The sequence below is a fragment of the Schistocerca americana genome, chromosome X, assembly GCF_021461395.2.
Source record: "Schistocerca americana isolate TAMUIC-IGC-003095 chromosome X, iqSchAmer2.1, whole genome shotgun sequence".
NCBI classification, from domain to species: Eukaryota; Metazoa; Arthropoda; class Insecta; order Orthoptera; family Acrididae; genus Schistocerca; species Schistocerca americana.
Window position 1 is genome coordinate 905221024 of NC_060130.1, and position 13559 is coordinate 905234582.

Here is a 13559-nt window from a genome sequence, read left to right on the forward strand (position 1 = left end):
TTTCACCAACGAGCTTCGCCTAGCGCGCAGTTCACGCACTGCGGCCCGTTGCGCTGTTACGTGCAACCTAGTGTCGTCACGTAAACTACACTACTGGCCATTACAATTGCTACACCAACAAGAAATGCAGATGATAAATGGGTATTCATTGGAAAAATATATATTATACTAGAAATGACATGTGATTACATTTTCACACAATTTGGGTGCATAGATTCTGAGAAATCAGTACCCAGAACAACCACCTCTGGCCGTAATAACGGCCTTGATAAGCCTGGGCATTGGCTCAAACAGAGCTTGGATGGCGTGTACGGGTACAGCTGTCTATGCAGCTTCAACGCGATACCACAGTTCATCAAGAGTAGTGACTGGCGTATTGTGACGAGCCAGTTGCTCGGCCACCATTGACCAGACGTTTTCAATTGGTGAGAAATCTTGAGAATGTGCTGGCCAGGGCAGAAGTCGAACATTTTCTGTATCCAGAAAGGCCCGTACAGGACCTGAAACATGCGGTCGTGCATTATCCTGCTGAAATGTGGGGGTTTCGCAGGGATGGAATGAAGGGTAGAGCCACGGATCGTAACACATCTGAAATGTAACGTCCACTGTTCAAAGTGCCGTCAGAGCGAACAAAAGGTGACCGAGACGTGTAACCAATGGCACCCCATACCATCACGCCCTGTGATAAGCCAGTATGGCGATGACGAATACACGCTTCCAATGTGCGTTCACCGCGATGTCGCCAAACACGGATGCGACCATCATGATGCTGTTAACAGAACCTGGATTCATCCGAAAAAATGACGTTTTGCCATTCGTGCACACAGGTTCGTCTTTGAGTACACCATCGCAGGCGCTCCTGTCTGTGATGCAGCGTCAAAGGTAACCGCAGCCATGGCCTCCGAGCTGATAGTCCGTGCTGCTGCAAAAAGGTCGTCGAACTGTTCGTGCGTCCGCAGCTCGTGGTCGTGCGGTAGCGTTCTCGCTTCCCGCGCCCGGGTACCCGAGTTCGATTCCCGGCGGGGTCAGGGATTTTCTCTGCCTCGTGATGACTGGGTGTTGTGTGACGTCCTTAGGTTAGTTAGGTTTAAGTAGTTCTAAGTTCTAGGGGACTGATGACCATAGATGTTAAGTCCCATAGTGCTCAGAGCCATTTGAACCATCTGAACTGTTCGTGCAGATGGTTGTTGTCTTGCAAACGGCCCCATCTGTTGACTCAGGGATCGAGACGTGGCTGCACGATCCGTTGCAGCCATGCGGATAAGATGCTTGTCATCTCGACTGCTAGTGATACGAGGCCGTCGGGATCCAGCAGGGCGTTCCGTATTACCCTGCTGTACCCACCGATTCCATATCGGACGACCTTGTGCGAATGCTCTGAAAAACTAATCATTTGGATATCACAGCATCTTCTTCCTGTCGGCTAAATTTCGCGTCTGTAGAACGTCATCTTCGCGGTGTAGCAATTTTAACGGCCAGTAGTGTAGGCACGCACTCGTTTAGTTACTAAACCACTCGACTTAATTACTAACCTCGTGTGAACCAGCTTTTGCCCTCCCCGTACCACTAAATAAGCGACGTTCATTTTTGGCTTTCGTTCCTTTCCTCTTTTTTATTGTGGCCGTTGCGCAGAAGGCGGGAAAGAGCATTACCTTGGGTGGGTATCCGCAGCCCTCTGCGTTCACGAAGAAGCGCGTGTTGACCACGTCCCAGTCGGCGGGCGGGTCTGCGCCGGCAGCGAACGCGCGGCGGCTGTAGTTGACGAGGATCTGGTGGCAGCGCGGCGCCGCGGACGTGCAGCCCTCGCGGCAGGAGGCCCACGAGCAGTTGTGCAGCCCCTCGGCGTACACGTGCTCCGTCGTGGCGCACGTCACCGGCTCCGGGTCGTAGTCCGCCACGATGGTCGACACCGCCGGGTCGACGACGAACGGGATCAGGAAGAGGAAAACGAAGACCGAGACGACGGCGACGGTGCCCAGGCACAGCGACGTGTAGAACTTGGCCTTCTCCACCAGAGACGACTCGTGCGCCTCGTCTCTCGACACCCTGCTGAGGGAACCCATGGCAGAGAGTGACTCCGGCACAGCTCACTCCCAGAGCAAATTAGTTTATGTTTCTTACTCTCCCTCTCACACCAGCTACCTCAGTAACTTACGGGCGAGAACGGTAATCCTACGGCCAAAGTTTAACGAGGAAGCTGCGCTATCTTATAAAGATACACTTTAAATTTGGCAGGTTGTGTAAGAGTTACTGCAGCTGAGCAACGATATTGCAAACAGTCTACAATTCTATACTTTTCTTCCTGGGAAGAAGGATAGGAACACTTCTAGATATCTACAAATAAATTTATCAAATGACGAACAGCTTCAGTTTCTACAACAATAACAACAACGTAATAAGCTCTTCTCTTTCAAACCCGAAGAGTATTAACTAACTTACGTTCAGTGCTATAAGTGTTATATTTGTTATGCAACTGTTTAAAAACTCGTTAGCAGTCTGGAAACGTGAACGAATATTTCACTTTGTATCACTTTTGCAGTCACAATTCGAATATTTTGAGCAAAGGTGCAGATAATGTATTGCTCAAGATTTAATACTCTATAATCTCAATACGTAAATCCTTTAATTAGTCTGAAACTTCTTGTAAAGACATCTAAAAAATTATCGTCTCGAAGAACACTACTCTCGAAGATAATTCAAGATGGAAATAATTGTCCGTGGCAGCGTGTTGGGCTGTCACAAGTGATTCAGCATCCCGCGTCCCCCTCCTCGGTGTACATGCAACAAGGGAGCAAGCAGCGGCAGCGAGTGACGTGGACGTGGTGTGTCCTAAGCGGAGTGCGTCGCTGTGGCGGCCAGCTCAGTTCTCTTGCAACGGGAACATATGCTGGTGGTGAGCGGGGCTCTCGTCTAGGAGGGGGATGCCTGCAACACACAACACGTAACCTCTTAAACTTCGTTAACTGCTCCATAAACGTCACACATGCCAATAGAACAAACATAGGGAACACACAGTAATATATATAAGCTTAGCGCCAGCTGCTTCGCTCGCATTGACCTTATAGTCCGCACAGAAAATTTTTGTTTCCTTTTAATCGAATTTTTATGTTGTTCACAAATTGCAACATCTAAAACTTGCACGCTAATTAAGGCCATAGAAGCATCGTCTCTTACGAATTCACTTCTGAACAAAGATCGATTCTGCCAGCTAGAGATCTTTGTTAATAGTGCCATTTGAGTTCACGTTGTGATATGTCCACAGAAACTTTCATCCGGTAACATGTATTTATTTAGAAGTCAAATACAAATTTTCATACAAATGTTTTAATGTAGCGAAATGCTTTCATAAAAAATTTCATTCCCTAATCTACCCCGTTAGGAGTTGAATTTCCAAAAAACACTGAAACACGCATTTCTTTATCAGGTTGCCCTCCATGGGGTGGGTGCACGCAACGACTGTGGTTATATTGGGTTAGATAGTGCAGCAATCAGTCGTAGAATTAGGTTGCTTTAATATGACATTTATAGTCACAACGGAGATCAGATTTCGACCTGTTTCAGGTCATTATCACTGCCAAAACAAATACAAGAGTATATATTACAATGTGATTTACAAAAGTTATAAGTCCATCACATCGTTGTCTTTTAATGTTAACATTATATACCAGTGCGGAATTGTAGCAGTAGCCAACATATAATTTTACGACAGTAATGGTTGAACTGTGTAAGCATTCACTTGAGTACGAACAACTGTATGTACTACATCTTCTTCTAAACCATTGAACCGATTTCAACCAAACTTGGTACGAATATCATTTACCGGACGGAAAAAATCACAGTGGCGGTATGAAGACCCACCTATCAAAGGGGTCTGGATGGGGGTGAAAAAGCAGCATAGCCCATGATGCGCGAGAATACCCATACTTTAGTTATCCAGTATTTCGGAATGAAAGCACTTAAAGACTTGCAGTAAACGTTACACATAATTTCAAACCTTTTATAAACTTTTTCTCGATGACTACTCCCACGAAATGATCAAAAGAAAAAAATCGTCGCTTGCTATATTTCTGCCGTTAATGCAGTAAAACAGCCACATGAAACAACATTTTAATTTAATATTCCTTTACTGCTAACTGTATTCGTGAGAAAATTTGCGGACAGAATTGACATATACCACTGAATGCACCAGACAAATTATATTATTGTACTAATCTAAGTTCAGGAGGTACAGTGTCATAAACACTGAATGTATGAAAAACTACCGCTTTATTCAAGACGTAAACTTATTACTTCGTTACTACTAACCCTATTCACAACGCTTTTCGCAGACAGTACCCGCACTTTTCGCTGAATGTACCTAAAAAATATAACATTGTACGACATATAGCTCAGAAAATATGACGTCAAATACTGAGATGGAGAAAAATATGACGCATCAACATGACGTTTTAACTTATTACTTCTTTGATACTAAATCTATTCGCAACACATGTCGTAGACAGTGTTTACATGTTCCACTGAATGTACCTACATTAGTATATGGTTGTACGATACATAGTTCAGGAGATATGATGTGAAATACTGAGATGTGTGGAAACTGCCACATCATCCAATATGTTTTAATTTATTATTTCTTTGTTATTAGCGCTATTCACAACATATTTCGCAGAGAGCATTCACATATGCCTCTGAATGTAATCTGGAAAAAAGTCATTTTACGACACGTAGTCAGGAGTATGATATCAAAACACCGAGATGAACGTGAAACTGCTGTACTATGCATGAAGTTTTATTACTTCGTTACTCCTAACTCTATTTACAACACATTTTGCAGACGGTAGGCACATAAAGAATGGGGTGTACTTGCAAAATTATATCATTGTGCAGCACATAGTTCAGGAGAAACGACGATATACACATTAAGCTGTGTGAAAATGAAACTACAGGGCGAAATTCGCTAGACATGGAGGTGAATTATGTGCACAAACGCGCATGAAATTTGTTAAATATGTATAAAATATATTGGACATGTACGTATGTGAGCAAAGCCACGGGTGAAAAACTCATCCTTTAACCCCTGCAACGATTTCAGTCAAATATGGTAGAAATACTACTCACAGTCTGGAAAGAAATACTGTAGAGGTAAGAACGACGAGCCTCCTATTGGTGTCAATGAGATAACGTCACGAGATAAGGGAGGACGAGGAGATGAATAGACAGTGAGGGAGAAGGGGGAGGGAGGTACAGACAGGAAGATGGGGAGATGTACAGAGAAAGGAAAGAGGAGGAGATGAACAGAGACAAAGGAAGGAAGAGACAGGCAGAGAGATGGGGGAGTAGCAGATGAACAGACAGAGGGGGAGGGGGAAATGGGCAAAGAAAGAGAAGAGGAGGAGATGGATAGAGAAAGGGGAGAAGACATGGACACGGAAAGGCAAGAGGAGGAGACGAACACGGAGAGAGAGAGGAGGATATGGACAGAGAGAGAGAGAGAGGGAGGAGGAGATACACAGAGGGAGGGGGAGCAGTAGATTGAGAAAGAGAGGGAGAGAGGAGTTGGGATGATAGGAAGCAGGAGAAGAAAGACAGAAGAGGAAGAAGCTGATGGCAGAGGGGAGAGGAGCAGATTGGCAGCGAGAGGAGGAGGAGGAGGAGGAGGAGGAGGAGATAGACAGGGACAGAGGCAGGAGGAGACGGATAGGATGTGGGGATGGGGTGGAGGGGACAGACAGAGAAAGGGGGTGAAGGAGATGGACAGAAAGAGGAACGGGTCGTGGTGATGGAGAGGGACATGAGGAACGGATAGTGACAGGAAGGAGGAGAACTGGATAAAGAGAAAGGGGATGGGTAGAAGGAGGGGAGAGAGGAGTAGGTAGACAGGGACATTGGGAAGGAGGAGATGGACACAGAGAGGAGGGAGGAGAAGGAGATGGATTAATAGAAGATTGGAATAAATAGGTACCCAGGCAATGCCGGGTTTCTCAGCTAGTATATATATATATATCGAAAAGTTCTTGACAGATTTACTTCAAATTTTTCACAAAACTCTAACAAGCATTCAGACAGACAAAGGCTATATATTTTTTTAAACAACAATGTACAGATTTTCTGTTATAACTGACGGCAAGAAAGAATATGCTGTGCTGTGAAAATGCGCGGTTTCGTTTTCTTTTTCGCAGTCAGTTTTAACTACGATAGGAGGGCATTTAAACCATTACAAAAGTTATTTGTGCTATATATTTCCTTTGTCCTTATATGCAATTTTAAACTAAACTTTTATGCGTAACTATGTGCTGTTTAGGTGTTCCTCGTGAGCAGTTTTAATAGAAAACAGGAAAGTTGTAAATGTGGCTTTTGGGCCTGTAATTAGAATACTATTATGGAATCTGAATCGTCCGAAACTTCAAAATCATACGGGTTTGCAGGTTAAAATTATGCGAAATACTGTCACTGAAGTTACTATCCTCGTAGATCCAGCAGCAGGAGAGATCTGTCATACTCTGTATACCAAATGATCCCAACCGATTTACACATTTATTTTATGCAACTTCACTTCCCAATCAACTTTTTATTGGCAATAAGAATAAATAAGAGACAAGATAGGCGAGAGAGGTGAAAAGGAAATGGATAGAAGGGAGAGGGTGGGAGAGAAATAGACACAGAGTGGGGAAGGAGGATGTGGACAGAGAGTGGAGAGAAGATGAGGTGAAGACAGACAGGGGGCAGGAGAGGGTGGACAGAGAAATGGGAGAAGGTGATGGACAAAGGGACAGGATGGAGGAGGAGATAAACAAAGAGAGAGGGGATAGAGAGAGCGAGAGCAGGTGAGAAGGGGGTCAGGATGTATATTCAATTCCCACACATATTTAGCAATTGTGAAGCATTGCCAGGTTTGCTAGTGTATATAGTGAGGGTTACAAAACCATACCGACAAACTTCAAGGGGTTGTATTTGTGTCGTGATGAATAAAGTGAGGATAGGAATCTGTGTGGCTAAACGTAATCCAAAAACGCTACAAAGCGTCGAAGCTACAGGAGCCGGCACCTGTTACTAGGCTGCTTCTTTGGAAGGGAATGTGACTTTGTACGCTGACAGATCATAGGCAGAGCGTCTCGAAAAAGTTGTTTGTTATTCAGTAACCGCTACTGCTTTCCACGATCGCTAATAGAGAAGATGGGGCTAACTGCTATGTACACAGGCCTTGCCTCATGTCAACGTAACGCTCTGTTGCCTCGGTGGATGACGGTTTCGGACATAGGTCTCCATCAGCGGTTTGCTTTTCTCCTGCATTCCGAAAAGCACTGGACGTTTTAGAGGGTTCTAGAGAAAAAAAGACGTTCCGCCTATGGTCCGTCAGCGTATAAAGTCACATTTGCTGCCGAAGGGGTGGCCTAATAGCAGGCTTAAGCGCCTATAACGTTGACGCTCCGTAGCGTCGTTGGATGTAGTTCCCAGACACGGGTTTCTATCCTCAATTTGTTCCTCACGACACCCTCTACAACCCTTCGAAGTTTGTCGGTATTGGTCTGTAATAACCTGTCTATAACTGCGTATAAAACTGAAGGCCACACGGGTGAAAGAAACAGAAGACGACTGGGAACGATTTAAAATCTCAGAAGAATAAACTAAGGACAGAAAGCAAATCACAAACAAATTAACAAATAAGAAAACTTTACAAATCTCAAGGAAAGAAACAACAGGAAAAAAGTGGACAGAGGAAAGGAAGAAAAAACAGCAAATTAATGAAGACGTTTTGCAAAACATGTTATCTTACTGACCTGTCTACCCCAAAGTTGGTACTTATTTTTATGGCAAAAGTATTCGAACCTAAACGTTTTGGCTGGCGTACTATATGGTTATTCAAGTTTAAATTTTCATCAGTATGTCTACCTAGGAGCTTACAACTGTTTATTATTTCCTTTTCGTATACTAGGATAATAGGGAGTGGTATACTATTAACAGTACAAAATTGGATGAGCTGTATTCACTCGAAGTTTAAATCTAGCCTATTTGTGCAGAACCAGGTCCGTAACTTGCTCAAAAACTTCAATTACTGTTTTCGCTGTTGATGCTTTTTGATCGCTTTCACAACAATGCTTGTAATCATTTGCAAGCAGGACTGATTCTGTTTCCTGATTGAAACAAAATTGTAGGTAATTAACACAAAGTAACAGCAATGGTGGGCCAATGATCGAACCCTGTGGTAATCTCACTGTAATTCTCCACATGCAGATGATGTGGGCATCCCCCTTTATATTACTTAAACAGCCTAGGTTAATTTTCAGCACTCTGTTTATTAAATAAGAACTAAACCAGGCATGTGCTGAACTACGTATTCCATAATAAGTTAACTCCTGTAATAGAATATTATGACTGACACGCAATCCAATGTCTTCAATAAGCACAGAAAACCCCAGAAATTTTATCATTTAAAATTTTTATCATGTGCTCAATAAATGTATAAATAGCTGATTCAGTAGAATGGTCGTTTTAAAATCCAAACTGTGCTTAGCTAAGTATCCCATTACTATACCGGCGGGTGGCAACCGTAAAGTAAATTGTCTCCTAAAAATTTTTAGATAATGATGTAAGAAGTGACATTGGGCGGTAATTTCTAACATTCGTAGTGTCACCCTTCTTACAGAGAGGGCTAACAATGGGATATTTCAGTTTCTCTGGGAAAACACCCTGAGTTAATGAGACATTAAATGAGTGATTAAGAACACTGGATAAATGGCTACACCAACATTGTGAGGAATATGAAGGCACCCAGCAACAGAGGGAACAATATAGCAGTTTTGGCTGAATCCTACGTCAATACGCTCACGATGCAGTATGCGGCGATTTCACATTGAAGGGCTGGGAAGATCAATTGGAAGGAATGGACAGTGTCTTGGAAAGTGGTTCAAGACCAATATTTTCAAAATCAAAATGAGAGTAGTGGATTGCAACCTAATTCAATCAGGTGTTACTCCGTCAATTAGATTAGGGAATGAGTCACTAAAAGTACTATTGAGGTTTGCTATTTACGCTGCAAAATAAATTACGACTGTCAAAGTAGAGAGGATACAAAATGTGAACTGGTAATAGCAAAGAAAGCGCTTCTGAAAAAAAGAAATATTTTAAAATATGATGTTCTTGGCATAACAACTTAACAGTTACAAATGAAAATAACAATATTGTGTATGGCTTATAGTATTTACTTATTTCCGTAATCGATTTTCGACTCACAAGGCTATCGTAGTCAAAGAGGATACAATAATGATGAAAAACACTGATAAATATGTTATACACAGAAAGTGAGTTACAAACACAGAGTAAATGCCGTCTTTGACAGTGCAGTGGTGATGTGTTACAAAATGATGCAATCAATGAAACTGCCTTTCGTGACTGTTATCGAGACTCATGGATGTCTTACATGCTGTTAGCGGGAGTGTAGCGGCTATTTTGTCTCTTGTACTTGTAAACTTAAAATAAATTCACAGATAATATCAGGTAGTATCCTTAACCAAATAACTCGATCCATCTGTCTATTGGACCTCGAATCGCTTGCCCAGTGAACGTACTCCGCACAGAAATGCTGCCAATCTTTTGCGACTTTTCAGATCACAACAGTCATTTGCAGCTCTGTCTACATGACTACTTTGCAGTTCATACCTAAATGCCTGGCAGAGGGTTATTCGAACCACCTTCAGACTATTTCTCTACTGGTCCACTCTCTAACAGCGTGTGGGGAAAAATGAACACTTAAATGTTTCTGTACGCGCTCTGCTTTTTTTTTATTTTTGTTACGATGATCATTTCTCCCAATGTATGTTGGCGACTATAAAATATTATTACATCCAGAGCAGAAAGCTGGTGATTGAAATTTCATGAAAAGATCTCGCCTCAAGGAAAAACGCCTTTGTTTTAAAGATTGGCATCACAATTCGCTTATCACATCCGTGACACACTCTCCCCTGTCTGCGATAACACAGAACGAGTTGCCATTTTTTTTTAACTTTTTCCAGGTTCTCTATCAATCGTCTCTGGTAAGCAACCGTTATAGCACAGCAATACTCTAGCAGAGGACAGATAAGGGTAGTGTAGGCAGTCTATTAAGTAGAACTGTTGCATCTTCTGTGTGTTCTTTCAATAAAACGTAGTCCTTGGTTTGGCTTCCCCACAACATTATCTATGTGACTGTTCCCATTTAAGTTGTTCCTAACTGTAATTCCAACGTATTAAGTCGAAATCACAGCCTTCACATTTGTATGATTTATTGTGTAATCAAAATTTAACGGATATCGCTTTTTTTGGTACTCGTGTGAGTGACCTCACAGTTTTCTTTATTGAGAGACAATTGTCACTTTCCGCACCATTCAGATATCGTGTCGAAGTCATTTTGCAATTGGCTTTTATCTTTTGATGACTTTACTAGACGGTAAATGACAGAATCGTCTGCGAACAATCTAAGAGGCTCCTCAGATTATTTCCTAAATCGTTCATGTAGATTAGGAACAATAGAGGACCTAAATCTCTCCCCTGGGGAATGCGTATCTCACTTCTGTTTTACTCGATGATTTTCTGTCGATTACTAGATACTGTAACCTTTCTGAGAGGAAATCATGGATCCAGTTGAACTACTGAAGCAATACTTCATAGGCACGCCATTTGATTAGAAGTCTCTTGTCAGGAACGGTGTCAAAAGCCTTCCGGTTCAAAATGGTTCAAATGGCTCTGAGCACTATGGGACTTAACATCTGAGGTCATCAGTCCCTTAGACTTAGAAGTACTTAAACCTAACTAACCTAAGGACATCACACACATCCATGCCCGAGGCAGGGTCCGAGCCTGCGACCGTAGCGGCAGTGCGGCTCCGGACTGAAGCGCCTAGAACCGCTCGGCCGCAACGGCCGGCTACAATCCTTCTGGAAACGTAGAAATATATAGTTAATTTAAGGTCCCTTGTCGATATCACTCCTACTTCGTGTGAATAAAGAGCTAGTTGTGTTTCGTAAGAATGATATTTTCTGAATACGTGTTGACTGTGTGTCAATAGACCGTAACCTTCGAGGTAATTTATAATGTTCCAACACAGTATATGTTCCAAGCTCTTACTGCAAAACAACGTCAGTGATATGGATCTGTAGTTAATCGGATTATCCCTATTTCCTTTTGTGTTGGTGTGACCTGTGCAACTTTCTAGTCTTTTGGTACGGATCTTTCGGCGAGTAGGTGGTTGTATATGATCGCTAAGTGGGGGGCTATTGAATCAGAATACTCTGAAAGGAACCTTATTGGTATGCTATCTGTACTGGAAGACTTGCCTTTACTAAACGCATTAAGCTGCTCCGCTACATAGATATATATGCTTCTAAGTTATTCGTGTTGGCAGTTGTTTTCGATTCGGATTGTGGATTATTTACTTCGTCTTCTTGGGTGAAGTCATTTTATGCATTATTTTATTCAACAGTAAATAGCGCTGATTGTTTCGGAGATAAATATCGCGCAAGCAACTCCGCTCGTTCCAGTCCTCATACGGAGGAAAAATATCTGTTAGTATCGGTAATATAAACCACGCCCTCTACGTGGCAGACAGTCTAACCACTCAGCTACGGATGCTGTCAAAGATACTCCTGTACAAAAAGAACTTTAAAAGAATTACTTCTTTTACAGTCAGTATGATTGTTATCTTTGGAGATGGGATAAAAAAACCTGCACAGAACAAAAACACATGGGGTTGATGTAATCCCAAAATTGTGGCTTTCCAAGTTCATACTTAGTCGGTCTATAACAATGGTGTCCTACGCTTACCACGCCCGAGACAAAAGTATGGACACTTGAACATCGTAGACTGGTGACGGAAATGCTGTTCATAGGGAATAGAAATCTGAATGCTGGCCTGACCGCTGTCTTTGCGTATTAGTACGTTAGTTGAGTATTAAAGAGGTTTTGTGTTAGTACAATTTCACATAATCAAACTATCACGATTTTAGTGCCCCATAAAGTAGCAGAGAAAAGAAGGGAGCCAGTGGAAAAATACTGTTGTCGTAGCACAAAAGAAAGGTAGGTATGCTCCTGTTTAAATGACTGACTTAAAAATGGGGTACCAGCCTGCCTTATTCTACCTTCCTCAGCACTTTAAAAAATTTTCCCAAAACTTTTGGGATTTGAACATACTCGCTCTTGTTTATGCTGAGAGAGAAGGAGACGGTGGCATTGGGGAAAAGGCAGAAAAGTAATGAAATGAAATGTCGTGTGGCTAGGGCCTCCCGTCGGGTAGACCGTTCGCCTGGTGCAGGTCTTTCGAGTTGACGCCACTTCGGCGACCTGCGCGTCGATGGGGATAAAATGATGATGATTAGGATAACACAACACCCAGTCCCTGAGCCGAGAAAATCTCCGACCCAACCGGGAATCGAACCCGGGCCCTTAGGATTGACATTCTCTCACGCTGACCACTTTTTTTTTTTTTAAGTCTCATTTTGTTCGTTTTTGTTCGTTGAATCTGATCGGAGCGGATGTCCTAAGACACCCTTTTAAGTTCGTTGTTGATCTATTAACTCAGTTTTTTTTATTACAGAGGGCAGCTAACCCTCTGATCGAACACGCTGAGCTACCGTGCCGGCACCACTCAGCTACCGGGGGCGGACAGAAGAGTAATAAATATATACTGGAAGATTGTAGACAGTGGTTTTGGTATAGAAGGAGCGAAGGAGACAACGTCAGTCTGAGTGAAAGAGAGAGACCCAGCAGCAGTTGAACATAATTGACAGTGACAGAATGGTTCTTGGAAAAGAGTGATGGGAAAGTGCAAGTGGTAGAGGAGTAAAGAGAGGGATAAAGTGGAGATAAGTGAGATCCAGTGACAATGAGAGAAAGAGCATATGACAATTACAACGAGGAAGAGAGATAGTGATAGTGAGAAGAGACAGAAACAGTGGGAAGGAATGAGTGAGTTGTAGCAGTAGGAGAGAACAACAAGAAGACAGTGACAGGGAGAGGCGACAGTAATTGGAAATTGGCAATTTGTGGTAAGGTCTTATGGAGGTCATCGGTCCCTAAGCTTACACACTACTTAATCGAACTTAAACTAATTTTTGCTAAGGACGACACACACGCCCATGACCGAGGGTGGACTCGAACCTCAACGTTGGAAGCCGCGTGGACCGTGACAAGACGCCTGAGACCGCGCCCCCCACATCGCGCGGCAGGAGTCAGTAGCAGTAGGACAGAACGAACGAGACTGGCTGGGAGACAGTAGACAGTGACAGTGACAGAGAGAAACAAAAACTTTGCATGGGGTTCAGTACTACAATTTGGGCATCCCAGAACCCTTCTGTTGATGACGGAGACATTTGTATAGCCTCACATCGGATTTTACATGTGTACTTTATGTGTACAAGTAGTGCAACTTTGAACCTCTGTATCTCGGAAACTGATAGAGATATCAAGAAAATTTTCAAGGTTGTTCGAGATCCGGATCGATGCGCTGAGGATGACACGGTGGTTTGTAGGTATCTTTGTTCGAACTGAGTTTAGTTTTATCCGTTATGAAGAAACACCCCAAAAATTTC

General features: G+C 42.9%; 2 protein-coding genes across 2 annotated transcripts in view; both read right to left on the reverse strand.

Annotated features, from left to right (window-relative positions):
• Positions 1–2070, reverse strand: part of LOC124555594 (protein tipE) — an 80373-nt gene extending 78303 nt beyond the window's left edge. The window contains exon 1 of the mRNA XM_047129559.1: positions 1653–2070. Coding sequence (XP_046985515.1) covers positions 1653–2063 — 411 coding nt within the window. The 5' untranslated portion in view covers positions 2064–2070. The remainder of the gene's footprint in view (positions 1–1652) is intronic.
• A 734-nt stretch (positions 2071–2804) lies between these two features.
• The window catches only part of LOC124555593, a 226721-nt gene continuing 215966 nt past the window's right edge, over positions 2805–13559 (reverse strand). The window contains exon 2 of the mRNA XM_047129558.1: positions 2805–2925. The gene's annotated coding sequence lies outside the window, so the exon portion shown is untranslated. The remainder of the gene's footprint in view (positions 2926–13559) is intronic.